Source organism: Melanostigma gelatinosum, assembly GCF_949748355.1.
Source record: "Melanostigma gelatinosum genome assembly, chromosome: 24".
In the NCBI taxonomy this organism is placed as follows: domain Eukaryota; kingdom Metazoa; phylum Chordata; class Actinopteri; order Perciformes; family Zoarcidae; genus Melanostigma; species Melanostigma gelatinosum.
Window position 1 is genome coordinate 8,414,473 of NC_136657.1, and position 19,227 is coordinate 8,433,699.

At 43.2% G+C, this 19,227-nt stretch overlaps 3 protein-coding genes across 4 annotated transcripts; all 3 read right to left on the minus strand.

Moving 5' to 3' along the window:
* Positions 1-228: 228 nt before the first annotated feature.
* On the minus strand, positions 229-4,528 carry eed (embryonic ectoderm development). 2 transcript variants are annotated; one of them, XM_079296301.1, is made up of 12 exons: positions 4,391-4,528; positions 3,580-3,676; positions 3,197-3,289; positions 3,041-3,106; positions 2,673-2,798; positions 2,398-2,479; positions 2,059-2,150; positions 1,846-1,979; positions 1,658-1,763; positions 1,368-1,526; positions 1,124-1,197; positions 229-1,028 (listed from the first exon to the last, which is right to left on the minus strand). In XM_079296301.1, coding segments are annotated over exons 1-12 (1,158 nt in total). In that variant the 5' UTR covers positions 4,393-4,528; the 3' UTR covers positions 229-901. The 2 variants fall into 2 exon arrangements, with proteins under 2 accessions (XP_079152427.1, XP_079152426.1); XM_079296300.1 differs by having other exon boundaries at positions 3,524-3,676.
* A 2,660-nt stretch (positions 4,529-7,188) lies between these two features.
* On the minus strand, positions 7,189-12,640 carry pwp2h (PWP2 small subunit processome component). The gene is made up of 21 exons (XM_079296258.1): positions 12,493-12,640; positions 12,157-12,269; positions 11,897-11,991; positions 11,714-11,813; positions 11,453-11,596; positions 11,232-11,367; positions 10,906-11,141; positions 10,527-10,670; positions 10,281-10,351; positions 10,045-10,181; positions 9,792-9,940; positions 9,548-9,695; positions 9,307-9,457; positions 9,047-9,227; positions 8,803-8,950; positions 8,618-8,726; positions 8,375-8,440; positions 8,013-8,231; positions 7,770-7,920; positions 7,606-7,680; positions 7,189-7,501 (listed from the first exon to the last, which is right to left on the minus strand). The coding sequence occupies exons 1-21, from the start codon at positions 12,508-12,510 to the stop codon at positions 7,333-7,335; spliced, it is 2,760 nt and encodes a 919-aa protein (XP_079152384.1). The 5' UTR covers positions 12,511-12,640; the 3' UTR covers positions 7,189-7,332.
* A 1,123-nt stretch (positions 12,641-13,763) lies between these two features.
* pjvk (pejvakin) lies at positions 13,764-17,376 on the minus strand (the record flags this gene model as incomplete). Its single annotated transcript, XM_079296254.1, has 6 exons — positions 13,764-14,065; positions 14,152-14,295; positions 15,127-15,244; positions 15,774-15,915; positions 16,199-16,394; positions 17,166-17,376. The coding sequence occupies 6 exons, from the start codon at positions 17,374-17,376 to the stop codon at positions 13,764-13,766; spliced, it is 1,113 nt and encodes a 370-aa protein (XP_079152380.1).
* Positions 17,377-19,227: the final 1,851 nt, after the last annotated feature.

The window sequence follows — 19,227 nt, forward strand, 5'->3', positions numbered from 1 at the left end:
AAACCAATGTATCTGTAGAAAAATAATTTTATTTAAGTTTAAGTACAAGCAGTGCATGAAGGCAAAATAAACCTGACTTTGTATTATAGCGGGATTAGGTTGTAATTTCAAAATAAAAGCCAAATTACATAAATGCAAAATACCACTAATGCTGCCTTGAAACAATTTGATCAGATTTGTAGGAAAATGAAAGTGTCCACGCTCAACACAAACCGACTCTTGAGTATATATATTTATAAAATACATTTTATTGAGTGTCCTCGAAGCCTCCGGTCAGAGTGTGTGAGAGTGTGTGTGTGTGGGAGAAGAGGTCATCAACGCAAACACACGAACGGAGAGGAAAAATAACGACTCTTCATTTCTTTTCTGTGACCTAATGAATGTCAGATGTGGCCCACTGCAAAGAAAATCCATCTTTGGTCATTTTATCCGTTGCTTCTTAAAAGCGGATTTTCCCTAAAACAAATGCAGTTGATTGAGATGATTCCACTCGTCTCTTATTAACTTTCAATGGATGAGACTGCATAGAAATCTAGAAGGCACACGCGGGGCTGAAGTCAAACATGTCACCGACATGCTGTTATAGTTCCTTAACATTTAGATCTTAATTCTCCTAAATACTCTTCTATGATTTGGAACTACGTCTATCTTTTTGTTCTTTCGTGATGTGGCTCAATGAAGGAACAATCCCACCGACGAAGCTCATCGTAAAAACTAAAGGAATCACCTCATCCTGCATCGGCACCTTTTCTCACTTCTTTGTTTTTTTTTAAAGGAAACGCTGTATTTTTTTTAGACCCCACCTAATATTAAATATTCAAACAGACATTTCTTGCAGTGTAAATCTGAACACGGGGCGAACGGATGGAACCAAAAGTTCTTCTTCTTCAGGTGGAACTGTTCAGCGCTGTCGGTCCCAGCGCCAGATCGACGCGTCGTCACACACGGCTATCAGAATGCTGCTGTCGCGGCTGAAGCTGGTTTGCCGGATGGCCGATGTGCATTTGGGGAGCGTCAGTGTGGTGCACCTGGAGGACAGACAGAGTTGATCGGGCAAAAGGAGACATTTAAAGACACAGATCGGCATAGTTTTGGACTATTTTCGGGACTAAAGGATTCTTACTTTGCTTTGTGTGGGTCTTCCACTTCAAGGTCCCACACATAAAGCTTCCCCACCTGGTTCCCCAGAGCCAGCATCTGAAAGATCAGCATCACAGGAGACACGCGATCAGCGACAGCACAAAGAGATCTCAGCTGCACCTCTAGAGTCCACCAATCAAACGAGGTTAGGGCCAAATCACGAATATCAAAGATTGTACCACATGTGCAGCTATGAATGAACAATGCTGATAAATAAATGACTCCACCTTCTGCCAGAAGTCCATGGAGAAGCGCATGTACCAAATGTCACACTGGCTGTAGTCGAAGCGTCCCAGAACGGTCACGTTTGACTCGCTTGGTTTCATGACGTCGATGTCTTCCTCTATCTTCCCTGGTTTCCAGCAGACGATGGCGTTTTCACAGGACTGCAGTGAGACAGGGAGCACGTCAGACCGAATCAATGGAGACAGCTACACAGAGCAGCTTGTGTAGAAAAGAGCGATTTCACTGCCAGTAGTCGTGTCATTAAATATCGTCACACTCGGTCCTGACTTGCCTTGGAGAGGATAAGATCCCCGAGCCACCGCACACAGTCCACATAGTTTCTGTGGATGTCTCGGGTGGAGAAGTCGGGGAAGTGAATTTTCTGCGAGACGAAAGGCCTGAAGGACACAAAACACGAGATGTTGAAAAGTGTCGGTTTGACGGCCCACACGCCGACATGGTGCCGTGTTAATATTTCACCTGTTGGTCTTGGAGGGATTGTACTCATAAGACCCACGGATGGCTTTCTGCATCCTCTCAGAGTTGATTCTCCAGAGCTTTAAGGAGTGGTCCATGCCGCACGACATTATCTTCTCACCCAGAAGATCAAAATCCTGCAGCGGGTATCAAAAATAAATATTCACTTGCAGGTAGTTTGAGTTTATTGTTCTTGTGATTGAAGTGAACACTCACAGCACTCAGGACTTCATCTCGATGACCTTCCACACCTCCAAATATCGCCACTAATGTGTCCGTCTGTATGTTCCACAGACGGAGAGCGTGATCTGAGAGAACAAGTCACAACTTTATTAAATGCAAAGAAGATTTCATTTAATGCACGTTAGACCGTTTATAACCAGCTTCTTCACGCAGGAGTCAAATGATTTAACAACTGACGGCAACAACATGAAATGTGCTCCGTCAACATTCACCTGATTAAACAAAAGATTAAACTCCACACGAGCGTCATCAGGTGAGCCGTTTCTGTGTGAGAGTTTAATGATATTAAGAGAATTAATGGAGGTTTTTTACCTTTGCTGACAGACAGGAGGAGATTTGGATCCCTCGGGTGAAACTTGAGCTCATTGATGGCGTTTCCGTGTCCGACATAATGCTGCATTTAAACACAAGAACGGTTCAAAGTCTAGGCTGGGTAACGGTGGGAAGGACAGCATCTCTCCATCATGTGAGAGACTAATCAGTGTTTACTTTAAAGAAATCATGTTTAATATACAGAGGAATGAGAATAAATGTGAGGCTGAGTACTGTTGAAAAGGAAACCACGAAGCCGTATTGTTTATCTTTACCTTGATACATTGCATCGTGATGTGGTTGATCACCCGGATGATGCCGCGGGACCCGGCGACAGCCAACAGAGGATGACTCGTGTTGGTGTCGTAGGTCCAAGCACACGTGTAGAAGTTCTCCTCGGCCTTCACACACATTCAGTCAAGGAATTAAAAACTGAACAAGATCCTGCAGAGCATCTCACATCAAAGGCTGGATTTAAAACATGATGGGATGATACTAAAGTGTCTGAGCTTCGCTATGAACACTGGTCTGTGTTTTTTACATCTAGGTTATAGAATAGCTGTTTAAAACAAATACAACTGGACCTGGAACTGTGTCCGAGTGACAGGATGACAATGAGGGAGTTAGAAACGTTTAAGGATACGTCGGCATCGACATAAGACTGCAAGAGTCTCACTTCTCCCTGAGAGTGACATTCATACAGAGTTACCTGGTGAAGAGAAGACAGCATTCGTTACGCATGGAACAAGACAACAAATGGAGCCAGTTCGGAATAAATGAATCCCTCATCACCGCTGACCCTGTTACTCCCGACGGTGGCAAACACCAGCGGGTCTCCCTCCTTGCTGTGCCAGTTAAACTGGACACCAAACAGCGGCTGGCCGTGGTCCTCCTGTGGAAATCATGTCATTAACAAAATTCAGAGGGTGAAATGAATACAGGTCACCTGACACATGCTGGCTATTTAAGGCTGCATTCCTTCACATGGAGCTGTATGTAAGAGGTTTCAATAAACTTTGGATGGACAGGAAAGGACATGTACATCATGTACATATATGACAGCTTTTAGAAAAGTATTGGAAGAAGAACTGATGAAACCTGGGCTCAACAAACTGTCCGTACTCACCCTCAGGCTGTTCACACATTTAAAAGAATATTTGCATTTCTTGGACTTCCACTTGCCCTTGCCCCAGCTCTTTCTGCCCGGGGCGTTGGCAGTGTTGGTGGGTGTGTCTGGGCGCTCTGCGTTGGTCCCACTCTCAACACTGACAGCATCATCCTGCAGGATGCACAGAGACACAGGTGGTGGGTACACATGTGTTATATTTCTCCTGCAGGAATGTCAGTCTCTGTTGATCACCATGTGAGTGGGCACAGTAACAATAACAAACTTTTATCCTTTAATAGTTCACTCTTATCAGGACTGAAGAAGTTTGTAGTCTAACATGTGACAAGCAACAGTACACACAGTGAATGTCATCTTGTACATTAAGATGTACAATAACCTGCATTACTGTACTGAGCTGTACTTCTGCAGCAATTACATGAAAATAAACACATAGTTTAGGTTTAAATCTGCTGACAGGAGCTAAATCGTATTTGCATGAGGTCCAATATGGCTGATACTCAATAACTCAGGTTACTTTGTATCATCTCACAACCCTTAATTCAGAAGACATCTCAAGTCAACATTGTCACGTGATTAACTAACAGTAGATGCTACTGCTAACGCTAGCATTGGACAGAATGACTGTAATCTGAGCATTAAAAACAACGTGTACAAGTACGTTACACAACAATGACGCTAACTATGTCTTCGGTCGGGTGGACAGACTTAAGTGGTTAACGGCTGTTATCATCACAGCTTAATCACATCTAGCCGGTACAGACGAACAAAGATGCTAGCTAGTCACGGCTACTTTAGCACGACGCTAACTCGCTTGAGGCGGTTTATGGGTCATTCTAACACATTTTACACATTCTAACTGCTTACATTCTCGTCTCCGGATAAATCCGGGTTACTGTTCTCGTCACTGCTTAGTTTTTGTTTTTTCGCCGGTATTTCTTTTCCCGCTTGAGAGGGGGACTCGGACATGTTCTTATTTTCCCTCATTTTGGCTCAAACTCCGCCTTTTCCGCTCCGCTGCCGCAAGGGCTGCTGGGTATGACAGTTTGACAAGCTTATATCAAAGTAATATTAGATTTAGAGTATGAGTTTTAACGCCCTCTGGTGGCCAAATTCAGCAACTACAGCAGTGTTATTATCAAGCTAGACAAATTACATATAATTAATACTTCCGGGTGAATCATTCAAAATAAAAGCTTGCAATATGTAATTACACATTTTGACCACAAGAGGGCAGAGTATACGCATGATTATTGACGACAGTGATAAAACTGTCACTGCAGTCTTTAAATATAGAATTAAATGACACATACAACAGTGGGACCGCTGGGTAATACAATCAGCATTGTGTTCAAACTAAAGATGAGCTTGTAATTGATCAGCTAATGTTAGCCACAGCGATACAAAGTTAGTAAGTGTATATCAAAGTAATATTAGATTTACAGCATGAGTTTTAACGCCCTCTAGTGGCCACAGTCAATAACTACAACGCGGTCATCAAGTTAGACAAATTACATATAATCAATACTTCCGGTTGAATCATTTAAAAATAAAAGCGTACAAGATGTAATTACGCATTGCGTTCAAACTAAATATGTGCTTGGAATTGATTAGATAACGTTAGATACAGCGATACAATGTTAGCAAGTGTAAATCAAAGTAATATTCGATTTAGAGCATGACTTTTAATGCCGTCTAGTAGTCAATAACTACAACGGTGTTATAAAGTTGGAAACATTACACATAATCAATACTTCCGGTTGAATCATTTAAAATAAAAGCGTACGAGATGTAATTACGCATTGCGTTCAAACTAAAGATGAGCTTGTAATTGATCAGCTAACGTTAGCTACAGCATACAAAGTTAGCAAGTGTATATCAAAGCAATATTAGATTTAGAGCATGAGCTTTATCGCCCTCTAGTAGCCAACGTCTACAACTACATAATGTTATCAAGTTAGAAAAGTTATACACAATCAATACTTCTGACTAAATCGTTAGAAAATAAAAGCATACAAGATGTAATTACGCATTGTGACCACCGGAGGGCAGTAAATACTCATGATAATTGACTATAGTGATAAAACTGTCACTGCAGTCCTTAAATATAGAATTAAATGACACATACAACAGTGTGACCGCTGGGTAATACAATCAGCATTGTGTTCAAACTAAAGATGAGCTTGTAATTGGTCAGCTAACGTTAGATACAGCGAGACAAAGTTAGTAAGTGTATGTCAAAGTAATATTAGATTTACAGCATGAGTTTTAACGCCCTCTAGTGGCCACAGTCAATAACTACAACGGTGTTATCAAGTTAGACAAATTACACATAATCAATACTTCCGGTTGAATCATTTAAAAATAAAAGCGTACGAGATGTAATTACGCATTGCTTTCAAACTAAATATGCGCTTGGAATTGATTAGATAACGTTAGATACAGCGATACAAAGTTAGTAAGTGTATATCAAAGTAATATTAGATTTACAGCATGACTTTTAACGCCCTCTAGTCAATAACTACAACGGTGTTATCAAGTTAGACAAATTACACATAATCAATACTTCCGGGTGAATCATTCAAAATAAAAGCTTGCAATATGTAATTACACATTTTGACCACAAGAGGGCAGAGTATACGCATGATTATTGACGATAGTGATAAAACTGTCACTGCAGTCTTTATATATATAATTAAATGACACATACAACAGTGTGACCCCTGGGTAATACAATCAGCATTGTGTTCAAACTAAAGATGAGCTTGTAATTGATCAGCTAATGTTAACCACAGCGATACAAAGTTAGCAAGTGTATATCAAAGCAATATTAGATTCAGAGCATGAGCTTTATCGCCCGCTAGTAGCCAACGTCTACAACTACATAATGTTATCAAGTTAGAAAAGTTATACACAATCAATACTTCTGACTAAATCGTTAGAAAATAAAAGCATACAAGATGTAATTACGCATTTTGACCACCGGAGGGCAGTAAATACTAAGATACAGCGATACAAAGTTAGTAAGTGTATATCAAAGTAATATTAGATTTAGAGCATGACTTTTAACGCCCTCTATTAGTCAATAACTACAACTGTGTTATCAAGTCACAAAAATGACGAACTTGTAATTAATTAGGTAACGTTAGCTGCATATCAAAGTCATTTTAGGCCCAATCCAAAAACATGTACAATTGTGGGTATTTAATATATACTTTTTACTCCCTAATTTGAACATCTTCCAGGTTCTTTCCTCACAAGAGGCTATTTCAAATAATCTATTCACTTTTTGTCAAAACAGCTTGAATGACAAAATGAAATACTTGATGAAAAAATAAATAAATATCCTGATTTCATGTGGTATTTTTTGTTCCATCTTTAATCCTTAATCCTCTTCTTTGTTTAGTTTTTTGCATCTCCATGCTTCCACTGGTTACCTGTGTTTAACATCACATTGCAATGATTTGTGGGTAATTCCCTTGGGCAAAGTCTGCATCTAATGCTGACTTACAGAAAGGGTTCATACATATCTGCCACAGAGCCCTCAAACAATCAAGGATTTGACAGCAGGACAAAACTAAACCCTCACAGACTTAATAAATCACCTGTGTGTGCAGGACATTTGACCAAACCAAATGCAGGCTAAAGAACACATAAAAACCATACACATTACATGTATTTATTAAAAAAACAAACATAAAACAGTTTCAGTAGACAGAAATGAGATTGCTATTAAAGTCATTAGTTATTGTCCTCTTTTTGCAGTAATGTCTGCCATGTTGTTCGACTGAGGTGGATTGACTTCAGGCCTACAGCATCAAGTCTGCATCCTCCAAGGAGGCCACGCTCATCTCCTCTGACAGCTCTTCATCTTCCTCATGTTCCTCCTCCCCAACGTCCTCCTCAGCTGCTCTCTTTATGCCCCTCTGCTTCGACAGAGCCGCCGCGTAGCGAATGTTATACACGTTAAAGTCACACCTGTGCAAAGAAAAGACTTTGGTTTCAGGGTTCACTGGGGACACTTGTACTATAACGTGAAGGATAAGATGACATCAAAGAAACAGAAACATGTTGAGACTTACAGTTTGGACAGGTTGTCAAAGTGTCTCTGGATGCTCTTCTGTAGAGCCTGGATGGTGGGCAGTATGGTTCCAGACCTGCACACCAGAAGTAGTCACTCACAATTATATGGAGACAGTGATGTGACAAAACAATGAAATCAAAATATAACGGCCTGGGAGCCGACCTGTTCTTGAGTTTCTGTCCGTGCAGCATGAGCAGGCTCTGGGCCCAGGTCATGTAGAACTGCAGGTGACCGGACTTCTCCAAACTCTCCGCCACGAACCCCAGCAGCTTCTCAACGTAAATGTCAGGAAGAGAGCCGCAGACGACTGGGACTGGAGCACAAACCCAAACACCATTCAGATACGGTCGGCTTCAGAGGGAGTAGATTCAGAGCCGAACATTTAAAACAGGACGGTTTACTCACTCTGCTCGTGTGGAACCGTTTCCAGCACTTCCTGCTTGAGGGCTTTTTCGTTCAGTCTGAACGACAGGACGATGGCCGCCGCCCACTCCTGAAGCCTCAGCTGCTTACGTATGCTGGCCGGCGTCACGTCCAGGTCCAGGTCGTACGGGTCAAAGACCAGAGACCCATCGAGGGAGTAGACCAGCAGGCCCTCGGTGGTGGTGGCCGCCCAGCTACGACCTGACAACAGATGGAACCCCTTTATGAAATGACCCAACCGTGATAAGAGACTGAAAGACCAAAACCTTCCAAAAGATAAGCAACATTTTATCTCTTTTCGCAGACTTCACTCCGACTCCCAAAACTTGATGAAGCCGACCTACCAGTAGGGGAGAACCGCAGCGAGCTCACTCTGATCTCCGGCTTGAAGTGTCGAGAACTCATGTCACCTGTAAAGACGCACAAAAAGAAAAAACATGTATAGATATGTAGAAAAGAAAAGGAAATACAGGAACAGACATAAAGTTATCGAGCAACAACGAGAAGTGATGTCTTTGTCTTCATGTCCGGGAGGTGGGTTGTCTCTGCACCAGCAGCTGGTCTGAGAGTTGAAGTGAGCATCCTACCTGTCCTGACTCCAGGGAGGCTGATGTTGACCCCGTCCCCGTCTCCAGCTCCCTCGTCCACCAGAGCCAGGCTGCCGAACTCGGTCATCTTCCGTCGGTCCAGGAACTCCTGAAGGGCCACAGCACAGAGTGAAGTCCAAGGACCAAGTGAGCAAGTAGAACACTTTCAAGTGAAGTTATAGTACCTCCATGGCATCAAAGGACAGGTTGCAGGAGATCTCAAACTTCTTCATGAGCATCTGCTCCTTGATGTTGTAGATGCAGACGAACTTGGACTGGCCTCCCGCCAGAACAGACTCCCCGTCCGCAGAGTAGCAGAGCGACGTGAAGGACCTGAGCACACGAAGAACAGAAAACACAACCTGAAGCATAAGATCCACAGAAAGCCATCAAATGTGACTTGCCCAAAAGAAACACGCCATCACTCACTTGCTCTTTGCGGTCTGCTTGGCCGTGATTTTATCCGTCTCTTTGCGGCCCGTCTCCAGGTCGTGGCGTCCGACCACGGAGCCGGTTTGTGTGGCTGTTTGTGGGTCCCAGAAAGAGATCTCACCGTTCAGAGTGGCCACAGCCAACTCCTGACCGTCAGGGCGGTACGCCACTGACAAACCTGAGGGAAAACAAAAGAGTGACTCCACATTGTCCATCGTTAAAGAGCGACGTGGAATTCAACCTGGGGCCGTGTTTACCGTCAGCGGTGAGGTGAAGCGTTTCTTTGACCTGCCAGCTGTCCGACATGTCCCACAGCCGGATGGTGCGATCCCACGAGGCGCTGGCCAGGATGGACTGGACCGGACTGAAACACAGGCAGCTGACCGGCCCCTCGTGGCCCCCGAGGACCTGGTCATCACAGGGAGGAAGCAGGAGGAGGTGAATAAGAGCATCTTCAAACATCGGCCACATTAACATTGATGCGTGTTCTGTGCTCACCTCCAGCAGTCTGCCGGTCCGCATGGACCACAGAAAGATCTCAAAGGAATCCTGGGCTCCCGCGCTCACCAGCTCTCCACTGACATCTACTGCGAGGGAGGAGAACTGCGCCGGCCGAGGCGACGTGAACGTCCTGAAGTTTCTGTACCTGGAACCCACAAAGGAACACACGCATGTTTAGAAGCCATTCCTCTTCAGACACATCTCTGTCATTTACAGTCTCCCCGGCTGCCCTGAACGTCACCTGTGCAGGTCGAACGCTCGGACCGTCCCGTCCAGAGAAGCGCTGACGATGACGAAGCCGCTGGAGGTGAAGGTGACTTTGGTGACGCTGCTGGTGTGCTCCGTGAAGGTGACGAAGCAAAGGCCGCTGTTGGTGTTCCACACTTTGACCTGCGGAGATGAAACCGCATTTCTTTTACATTCACACCCCCGACACAGCGTTGATACCTCCGTCTGTATGACGGTGAAACACGCAGCAGTGGACAGTCACGGACTTTGCCATCGTCGCCTCCCGTCACGATGTGCTGTCCGTCTGGTGAGTACGCCAGAGCGGCCATGTTGTTGAAGTGTCCCTGCTGCTTGAAGACGTACGACTCGCTCTGCCACTCCCACACCAGCAGCTGACCCATCCCTGACACAACAACATGGACATTTAGGAACAAATAATCAGGAACTCATTGAGTCAAGAAAATAGAAAAGAAACACGACACAAGAGGAAAAGACTTCTTACCCGAGCACCCAAAGCCGATCCAGTCTCCAGAGCTGTTTATAGACACTGATGAGATTCTCCGGTCGGAAATACTGGGAGAAGAAGCATTATATTTAGTATATATATATATTCTTAATGACCCAGTCAGTAAGTCATGTCTTTTTTTTTTTTTACTTCTGTGCAAAGTACTAAAAACATGCAACATGTATATTCGAGTCCTCTTCTCCTGAATTCCCACTCCAGCGTGAAACCTAACACGTGTCTCACCTCAGGGAGTGAATCAGGTTAAACTCCGGAAGTTCGTGCAGGTGGAAGACTCCCGAGGCGAACCCCGTGACCAGGATGTGAGTCGGCTTGTGGAAGGCGACAGCTGTCAGGCTGTTAAAATCCCCTTCCTTGTTGAAGAAGTGTCTTAAAGAGCAGAAAAGAAAGAACGTTTCTTTAAGCCTTCGGACTACTTTGACATTTTGAATCATCCGATATTCATCCTCCCTTTGTGGGACAACAGGTTCCTGCAGCTTTAATTGGAAAGACAATAAGACTACAAGACGATGATGAAACAATAACAACAATTGGCACTGAAATGTATGAACATCAGTGTTTTGGAAAGACGTCTGGCTGTGAGGAACTACTGGGACTGTCTTACTTGCTGCACTGCTTGTATCGAACGTTTTTGGTCTCGTCCTTCTCTTTGGGAGCTTCAGCTCTCCCTCTGATGACCTCTCCCTCCATTCTGTCCTCCTCATCTTCCTCCTCCTCCTCCTCCTCGTCCCCCTGCCTCGGGGGCTTGGGTTTGTCCTGGCTCTTCTTCAGGACGAGGCCGTCCAGCTCGGTGTCGCTCTCCCACACACACAGCGTCCCGTCCTGGCTCACCGTGTACAGCTGACAACCACGGGACAAACACAATATTCCTATGAAGATATTCTCTTTTTTTATTTTCATGCAAAACCACATTTGTCCTTTCAAACTCACATCCAGGCTGTCCGTCTCAAAGAAACAGCCCACGATGACGTCCTTGTGTCCGCCCAGGGAGTAGTAGATGAGGTTGGCCCAGCGCTCTGCACCAAACACCCACGTCGACATGTCTTTGCTGCCCACCACAAAACACCTGAAGGAAACATGTCAAAACCGTGACCCGATTGGTTTTCCTCAGGATTCGCGAACGCTTTGATGTCTCACGAACTTTTACTCACTTGGAGTCGTCCGTCCAGTCGATGCAGGTGGTTTCGTCGTAGGGACCGTAGTAGCTCTTGTCCAACACGAAGGCATTGAACTCACGCTGCTTTCCAGGAGCGTGGTACATCAGAGCGACGTTGTCCTTCGTCACAACAAACTTCCTGAGACACACAGGACACACATCGAAGCTCAGCAACAGGTTTGAGTTTTAAGTCATTTAGGAACTTTATAGTCAGTCATTTGGTGAACTGGGAATCGTGTCCACCAGACGTCCGTACCTGCCATCAGGTGAGAAGCGGATGCTGCTGACGGGCTTGTGAAAGTGGAAATGATGGAGGACGGCTCGGGAGACGAGACTGACCAACAACGCTGCGCCATCTGTGTGACACAAACACAAAGACGCATTCGAAACACAAACTCCTGTTTAAGTTCATGCAGGAATAGACAAAGTGTTATCTTACCTTCATCCACCACGACTGCTAAGCTCCCGTCAGGAGAGAGACCCACACACGTGATGTTCTTCGCTGTGGAGACGGGTAACGTCTCAGACGTGTTGCTGGAGGACAGAGAAGGAAAACACTCAGTCAACTCTCAGTTACTCACTTTCTTTTGATGCACTATTTACAGTTTTCTCTCTTGCAACATCCAGGTGTCCTACACCTTACACATGACAGCATGAACAAGTTCCCGTATGTTCATGTATTTAATAACCACCACTTACTTTTTCAGGTCGAAGACAGAGACTCTGTTTCCAACCGGACTGATCACAGCGTTGCCATCTTTGGAGAAACTCAAATTTCCCTGACGATAGACTGCTCCGAGCAGATTGGAGAACTACAACGAAGACGCAACACTTTTTATTTTATAAATCACTTACAAGCTCCTTTTTTTGCGTCTAAGCAGAGAACGTCATCACGAACCCCATTCAGACATGTGTGCAATTCATATTCTCTTGCTTCAATAAATAAAATGCTTCTACCTGTTAACGAAACAATCGTGTTCTGGTAAACTTAAGACTTCATTGAGATGTTAGATTAGCTAGCAGCGGCGTACTTACCTTATAAGCAAACTTCATTTTACTGAATATCCCTTCAACTTAACGCATTTGACTACTTGTTAATAGCTTATATTTCTCCTTTGAAGTAAAAATATATGGTTAATATTACACATGCTGCTTCCTCCACTACCCCACACGTGTAAGCGTCTTGTTGATTTTTGACACTTCCGGAGAGAGTGAGTTCCGGTTAAACGCAGCGCCCTCTAGCGGCAGGGAGGGTAAACGACTGAAAATAAATTACGTTCTTTATAATACTATGTTATTTATTGTGTAAAACATACAATATTTGCTTATAACTATTATATTCCTAATATTATGGTTTATATAGGCTCCTCTGGTGAGGTATTATGATAACTGCTTTGAATGTGTGACTATTGTTGTGTATTTTATGTTTTTAGTGTATTGCTTTTATGTATGATGATTGTAATGTAAAGTGTATTTGAGTATTTTGAAAGGCGCTATATAAATGAAATGTATTATTATTATTATTATTATATTGTAGGACGAGATCTACTCGATCGTTTACCAAATTACCGTCACATGTAACTGACAAATGTTTAGAATATTAAACACAATATTTGACATATTTTCAGAAGGGGAAGCAACTAAAAAGGTACACATTTTCCACTGTCAGTAATGTCAAATAATTTCTGCATTTGAGGCAAACCCGCTTGTTTATTAAACATTAAATCACAGTATTTTTTAAAAGCAACTTCAGTAAAACAAAGCAACAATTTCAAAGATACATCATTGACTTAAAGTGAAACTGTGTGAATTCTGAAGTAAAAAATGACACAACCTTTATTTTATAAATAAAAACCCACAAGGTTCTGTCAAGGTGAATGCAAGTGGAAAGAGCTATTAGTTCTGATAGGCTACACACACACTGGACACGGTGAAAGCAAAATAAATGACACACTTGGAACATAACAAAAGCAGGCCGATGCTGGCCTTCACACGATCCCTTCCATTCATTTACACCCAATACCCCCGCTGAATAATTCAGCAGCTGGCAGCTACAGTACGCACACAGCACACGGGTAAAGGTACACTGAAAGCGATACTGCGCCTCTTATACCGCAAAGTGAGCGATAATACCAAGTTTATATTTATACATATTTGACTGAAAAAGTTGGTGCCTCAAGGTGTTACAAAGTCCAGTCCAAGTGCAGTTATCATGACTTTTATTTGAAAGATTACAAGAACAAACATCTCAAAACCAGTTGCACTTATTTTGCACCACCAGAACATGAACAAAGCCCTTTTCTTTTTCACCTCAGCGTTTTGTGCCAGAGGTCGAAACAGGGCACAACATGCAGCCGGACGTATTTCTGGCCCCCGGTTGTGCACTCCAGACAGCCGTAAACAGTTTCCCGCCTCTGGCTGCCCATGCCGCAGAGCGCGCAGGGCCCCTTGGGGATGTTGTGTTTGAGGAGGTTGACCCGTGTGTGGGAGTTTTCTCTCAGGTAGGTAGTGGACACGTCCGTCATGCTGGCGGCCTTCTCGTAGTAGTCGGTAACCATGTCGTCCATGTATGTGTCGGACTGGGTGAGCTCCTCAAACGTTTGGTTTTCTGCTCAGTGTTTGGATAAAGCAAAAAGGCAAACGTGTCGTGAAAGTAATGGTGCTTTTATTATGCAGTCAAGGTGATTTCGGTACCTGCTCTGAAAGGGTTTCCATAGATGATTCCAGACAGGAACCGACGCAGTCGACCCATGGAGAAGTGACCGATGAAACCACCGAGCTGCTCCCTGATCTGCTCCCGCTCGAATCCACCTTGAGACTCCGGAGCTACACAGATATCTGACACAGAGGAAGAAGATGTCGTTCAGAGATCATGCCAACGTTAGAGCATTTTGTTTTGTGCTGTGAATCTAAAATGTTGGCAGCAATGAAGGTGTATTTTCATTCAAGGGTCAAATTAAGCCGCAATTCATCAGTTGGTATAATGTGGTGAACACAAGATGAAGAGATTTTAATGTTTTGTTCTGCAGCATTAAATACGTCAGTTAATCTTTATTTGCTCAAAATATAACCTGCTCGCTTTTCATGTGAGAGTTAACGCCCACGTTTCTGCAGAGCAACTCTCTATTATCGAAGAGAACACCGTGGCAGCAGGAAGTATTGTTTGCGTTGTCCTCAACAACATGTTTCCATCAAGTCTCCTCAAACAAGATCAGAGCTTTCAACCACAAAGGGACTCGAATCTTCAATGTTCTGATCCAGAGTCAGACACATTGTCCATTAGGGGACGTGCTCATATTAAATAGAAACTTTATAATACTCATTTCAGGTGCCACAATCATAAGACACAATGACACCATAACTCTTCATGGTTAAAGGTTTAGAAATTGTTATCGTAAGATAAGAATGTGTGGCATGAAGAGTGCTGAGGAGCCTTTCATTTCTCCTTATCCTTTAAGTGCTCTGTTGACTTTCATCTCAGCTCTGTTCGCAGTGGATTCAAAGTCGAAGTCAGCAAAACATTGGAAAGCTATACGTCACCCAAAGGTGCAGCTTCTAGTTCCAGCACCGTTATTTTGTATGTTTTGTGTTTTGCAACAGAAGATCATTGAAATGCAGCATGCATTATGTGGATGTTGGAGCAGGTTAAGGATGAATCCGCCTTCCTACCAAGTCGCCCGTCCAGTCGAACAAACAGCTGGCAGATGCTGAAGGCGATGGTGGTGTGGGCCGGGATGACGATGGCCTTGTCTCGACCTTTGGGATTCCTGCCGTCGTCGATCTGAAACTGCAGCACAACAGAGAGCTGAGTGACACGCCTGCTCATCAGGTGACTGTCGGCGAGGTAGAGCGGAGAAAAAGTGGCTCCGGCATTTTGGGGCACATTTTGGGGAGGCACTCTATCTGAAAATCTAGATTATTTTTGTATTAATATATATATTTGAGATGTTTTAGTAGTTTTCATTTAAAGTAAGACGATGTAATTTTTGCTGAACGGTGGCAAACAGTAACACAGAGCATCACAAAGTCAGCAAAGTGTAAATTTTACCTAACTTTCTTGAAACTTGAACTTTAAATTTGCCTCTTCAATACAGTAAAGCCATCAGTTTCACAATAAAGAAAGCTTTTAAACTGGTGCCATCTTTAAATAGAGGATGCGTATTAAAAGTATTACATATTCACCATTGGTACCTGGTTTTAAATCAGTAAATCTGGAACATCTTGGTATGAATTATTGTCTCCAATTAGATTTGTATTCAGCACAAGTTGCATCCCAAAAGTGAGCTGAATGTAACACTGTATTCGTGTATGTTTACCCTCATGGTGGTCCCTCTCATGCCGGCGTGGACGGTCAGAGAGCACTGGCGTGTGGTGCGGATGCTCTCCACAACCACACAGAGAATGGTCCGACCGCTCTCCTTAGACTGACGAACCAGGCAGTGGTCCAGGTCCACTTTCCTAAAAGACAGAAAAAGGAAATTTGTCATTTGGTCGTGCATTCTTGTTGCTAAAAAACAATATTTCTAACATAATACACCTCAAACAACACTATTTACTTTCCCGCATTGTCTTCCTGTATGCAGACCCTGTCCTGTATGTGTGCCAGTGTAGAATAACATGATCATTTATTCATCCCTACAAGGAAACATGTCTTCTCACATTCCCTCTGTCACAAGGAGGTCAAAGGTCGTGTATCAACTTATAGCCATTGTCAGAATCTAGACATCTAAACACCTGTCACCTGGAGTTGAGCTCTCGCAGTAAGGTGGGAACTTCCAGCTCGTGTTTGGTCACAATGCCGAACGAGGCTTTGACGGCTACAGAGTCTGACCCGCTGATGTTGAACCCCACGTCGTTGATGAGGTGGTTTCCTAAACGGCCGTTGAGGGCGACGTCAGATTTGTCCTCGTAGTTGAGGAGCTGATACGAAGACACTCCTGTTTCACAATAAAAAAAAGAAAGTTGTGTTTTCTGCATCTTTATTCTTCTATCCCACTATAATTTAAAAGGAAAATATTTTTAAAGTACATTTTTGTGACAATACTTGAATACTTTTACATTTTACAAACATTTCCAGGACATAACTTTAACTTGTACTTCTACTTTTACTGAAATACTTCCGTCACCGGTGGAAATATTCCACAATTTTCTCTCACTATTAATTATCGGAGGTTGAAATGTGAATACAAACCCCATGGCTTGGCAAGAAAGCTAACAAGCTAATGGGCTAGCTGTGGACTATATGACTGATTGAGTTTATGGTCGGGTTTATGCACGATGATTTTACAGTGTCTACAATTAATTTGTCCTTCAAAATTGTGGGATACTGAGTGCTATTGTACCTCTGAAACCTCACTAACCCTCTCAAACGCGCATGCTGTGCTGCTCGACATTGTTCAGACCCAAATAACTTTATCTTAAATTCTAGTGGGGATCCCATTGATCCCATTTCCAAACATACCAAATATCTCAGATTGAATTTTTAGGAAATGTGTATAAAATGATGCAGAAGACATCTGGAATATTTCCAATTGATTGGATTTCACTTTAAAATCATACATCTTCAATGTGGAGCGGGAACAAGCTGAAACATCAAATATGATACTTTATTTCTTCCTTGAAGCTCCGTAAAGAGAACACAATTGGGACATTTTAATGTAAAAAAATCCACAATCAACATTCCACAATAAATAGTTTCATCGGTGTACCTGCTGTGATCTCTTTCTCCCCTACCAGGACGTCCTTCAGTGAGAAGGGGGTCGAGGCGTACTTGTTCTTCTTCCAGAAATGCCTCTTCCTCTTCCTGGTGACCAGGCTGAGGGGCTGGTAGCGGTCGGCCTCGCTCAGGCTCGGGACGGGGATCAACCTCCCGGTGTCCCCAACCTGCTTCACAAAGTTCTTAGTGGCTGCAGCGAACATGTCGAGTGATGCACGAGTATGTAACCAGGCAAAGAAACAGAATTATATTGTTCCACTCAGTCACACACACTGCTGGGTTACTGAGCTCAGAGCTGCTCATCTCAACGGGGAAGCCAATTCGAGAGTGTTCTTTCAGACTCGTGAAATGTTAAATAATGCAGGCACAGTGTGAAAGGGAATACGGGACACGATGTGTGTTGACTTGATAGGTATAGGCCTGCAGCTTCCTGTCACATGACAAATGCGGAGGGAAAAAACGAACAATTGGAAACTGTTTCACTTTTTACCTGCACATTATCTCAAACTGCTGACCTGCCAAAACTTATTGTTTTCACTTCTTTTCACAGATCAAAATGAATTCACTTAAAACAGCCTAAAAAATGCTATTTTTCAGGGATGTCTGTGTTTTTTTTGTAAGATCTAAAGTTTTTTATTGCAGTTATTTTTGTTCAGTTTGGATAATGTCCTGGTCTGTGTCTGTGTGTGTGTGTGTGTGTGTGTGTGTGTGTGTGTGTGTGTGTGTGTGTGTGTGTGTGTGTGTGTGTGTGTGTGTGATCATGGGCTGATCTCTGCTGTGGTTGCAGTGCTGTCTAGTCTGTACCTCCAGAAATAGCCTGTATGTCTTTAGGTTTTAAATGCCACATGTAAGAAGCTTTCTTTCACCACAAGAGCTGTGGTCACTATTAGTTTTCTATGCATTGCGCTCCCTGTAATTCTCACGTCTTGGCCAAGAAAAGTCTTGTAGTTTTTTGGAAGCTATAAAAGAAATCATCACACTGCAATTTACATTTAGGCGTGCTGCCAGGAATTTCAGGTTTGAATCTCTTCAGTTCCCCAAAGTGGATTATCAGTAAGTACCTACAGCTCTCACCTGGAATCACCTGCAGACTTTCTAATGGGCAAAAGCAGCGAGTGCGGGTGATAAATAGCATCTTTAAGTTCCAATAGTTTTTGTAAGATGAGTTCAGTGCAATACCTTTCAACATTTGTGCAGTTTTTACAGATCAATGCAGAGATGGTTGATGTTGAATCACTCACTTGTTTTGCAGTGTGGTGACTGATAATTAGAAGAGTTGAAGCAGTTGCAAAGAGTACAGCTTGTAGACCAGCTTGATGACGCTTTAAAATAGTCTACACTGTTTCAAGGGCTGACACTTAATGGACAAATGGATATTTCCTTCATCACACTGCATAAAAAACTATGAAGGTAAGGAAGCGGAGGTCTCATTTGATGGAGGAACTGTCTTCCCATCTGCTTCAGGTTCTGTCCCCCGTGGCTCTCTGACTCTTTAATGGGAAATCAGTCTGCTCTCAACTCCAGCACTTCCTGACCCAAGTTGTTGCAAGTAGCAAGTGAAATGCACCTCATCCACTGACAAATGTGACTTTTGGAAGGCTTTTGATAACTCCCTTGTTAAGAACACAGTATTTTGCATTACCAGTGGAGACGACAGCAAAGAAGACATGATGTTTGTTTTGTTCTCTACCTCCGGGACATCACCTCCGGGACCGATGGTCTGCTTGACGCACCGACTTGGCAGAGCTTTGCACTGGAAAACACATCAGATGAATGTAACATGCACATTGTAAACCGCTCAAGCTGGAGCGCACAGCTTTTGGTCGACAAGAATTTCAGGGAGATGGCAAAAGAAACGTTTATTTTTGTCTGAAGGTTGCTTTATTTGCAACAAATTATTTCAGGTACAATTGATACAGTACAAATACCAAACAATCATTCATTTTGGTGTTCCTTCAGCTTTGGTTCTCTGCTATAATATGTAAACAAAAATCTCTTTATACTTCACATTATACTGTAATTCTTTTCTCTGACACAGGTTGAATTGTGTGGGT

Excerpts from the sequence above, each read along its gene's own strand:
- eed (XM_079296300.1), bottom strand. The coding sequence starts at position 4,510 with ATGAGGGAAAATAAGAACATGTCCGAGTCCCCCTCTCAAGCGGGAAAA. Across the intron at positions 3,107-3,196 it reads CCACCGTCGGGAGTAACAGG|GTAACTCTGTATGAATGTCA; the intron begins GTCAGCGGTGAT and ends TCTCTTCACCAG. Across the intron at positions 1,527-1,657 it reads GGGATCTTATCCTCTCCAAG|TCCTGTGAAAACGCCATCGT; the intron begins GCAAGTCAGGAC and ends GTCTCACTGCAG.
- pwp2h (XM_079296258.1), bottom strand. Across the intron at positions 11,597-11,713 it reads CGCTTCTCACCTGATGGCAG|GAAGTTTGTTGTGACGAAGG; the intron begins GTACGGACGTCT and ends TGTGTGTCTCAG. Across the intron at positions 9,458-9,547 it reads GGACCGGCAGACTGCTGGAG|GTCCTCGGGGGCCACGAGGG; the intron begins GTGAGCACAGAA and ends TGTGATGACCAG.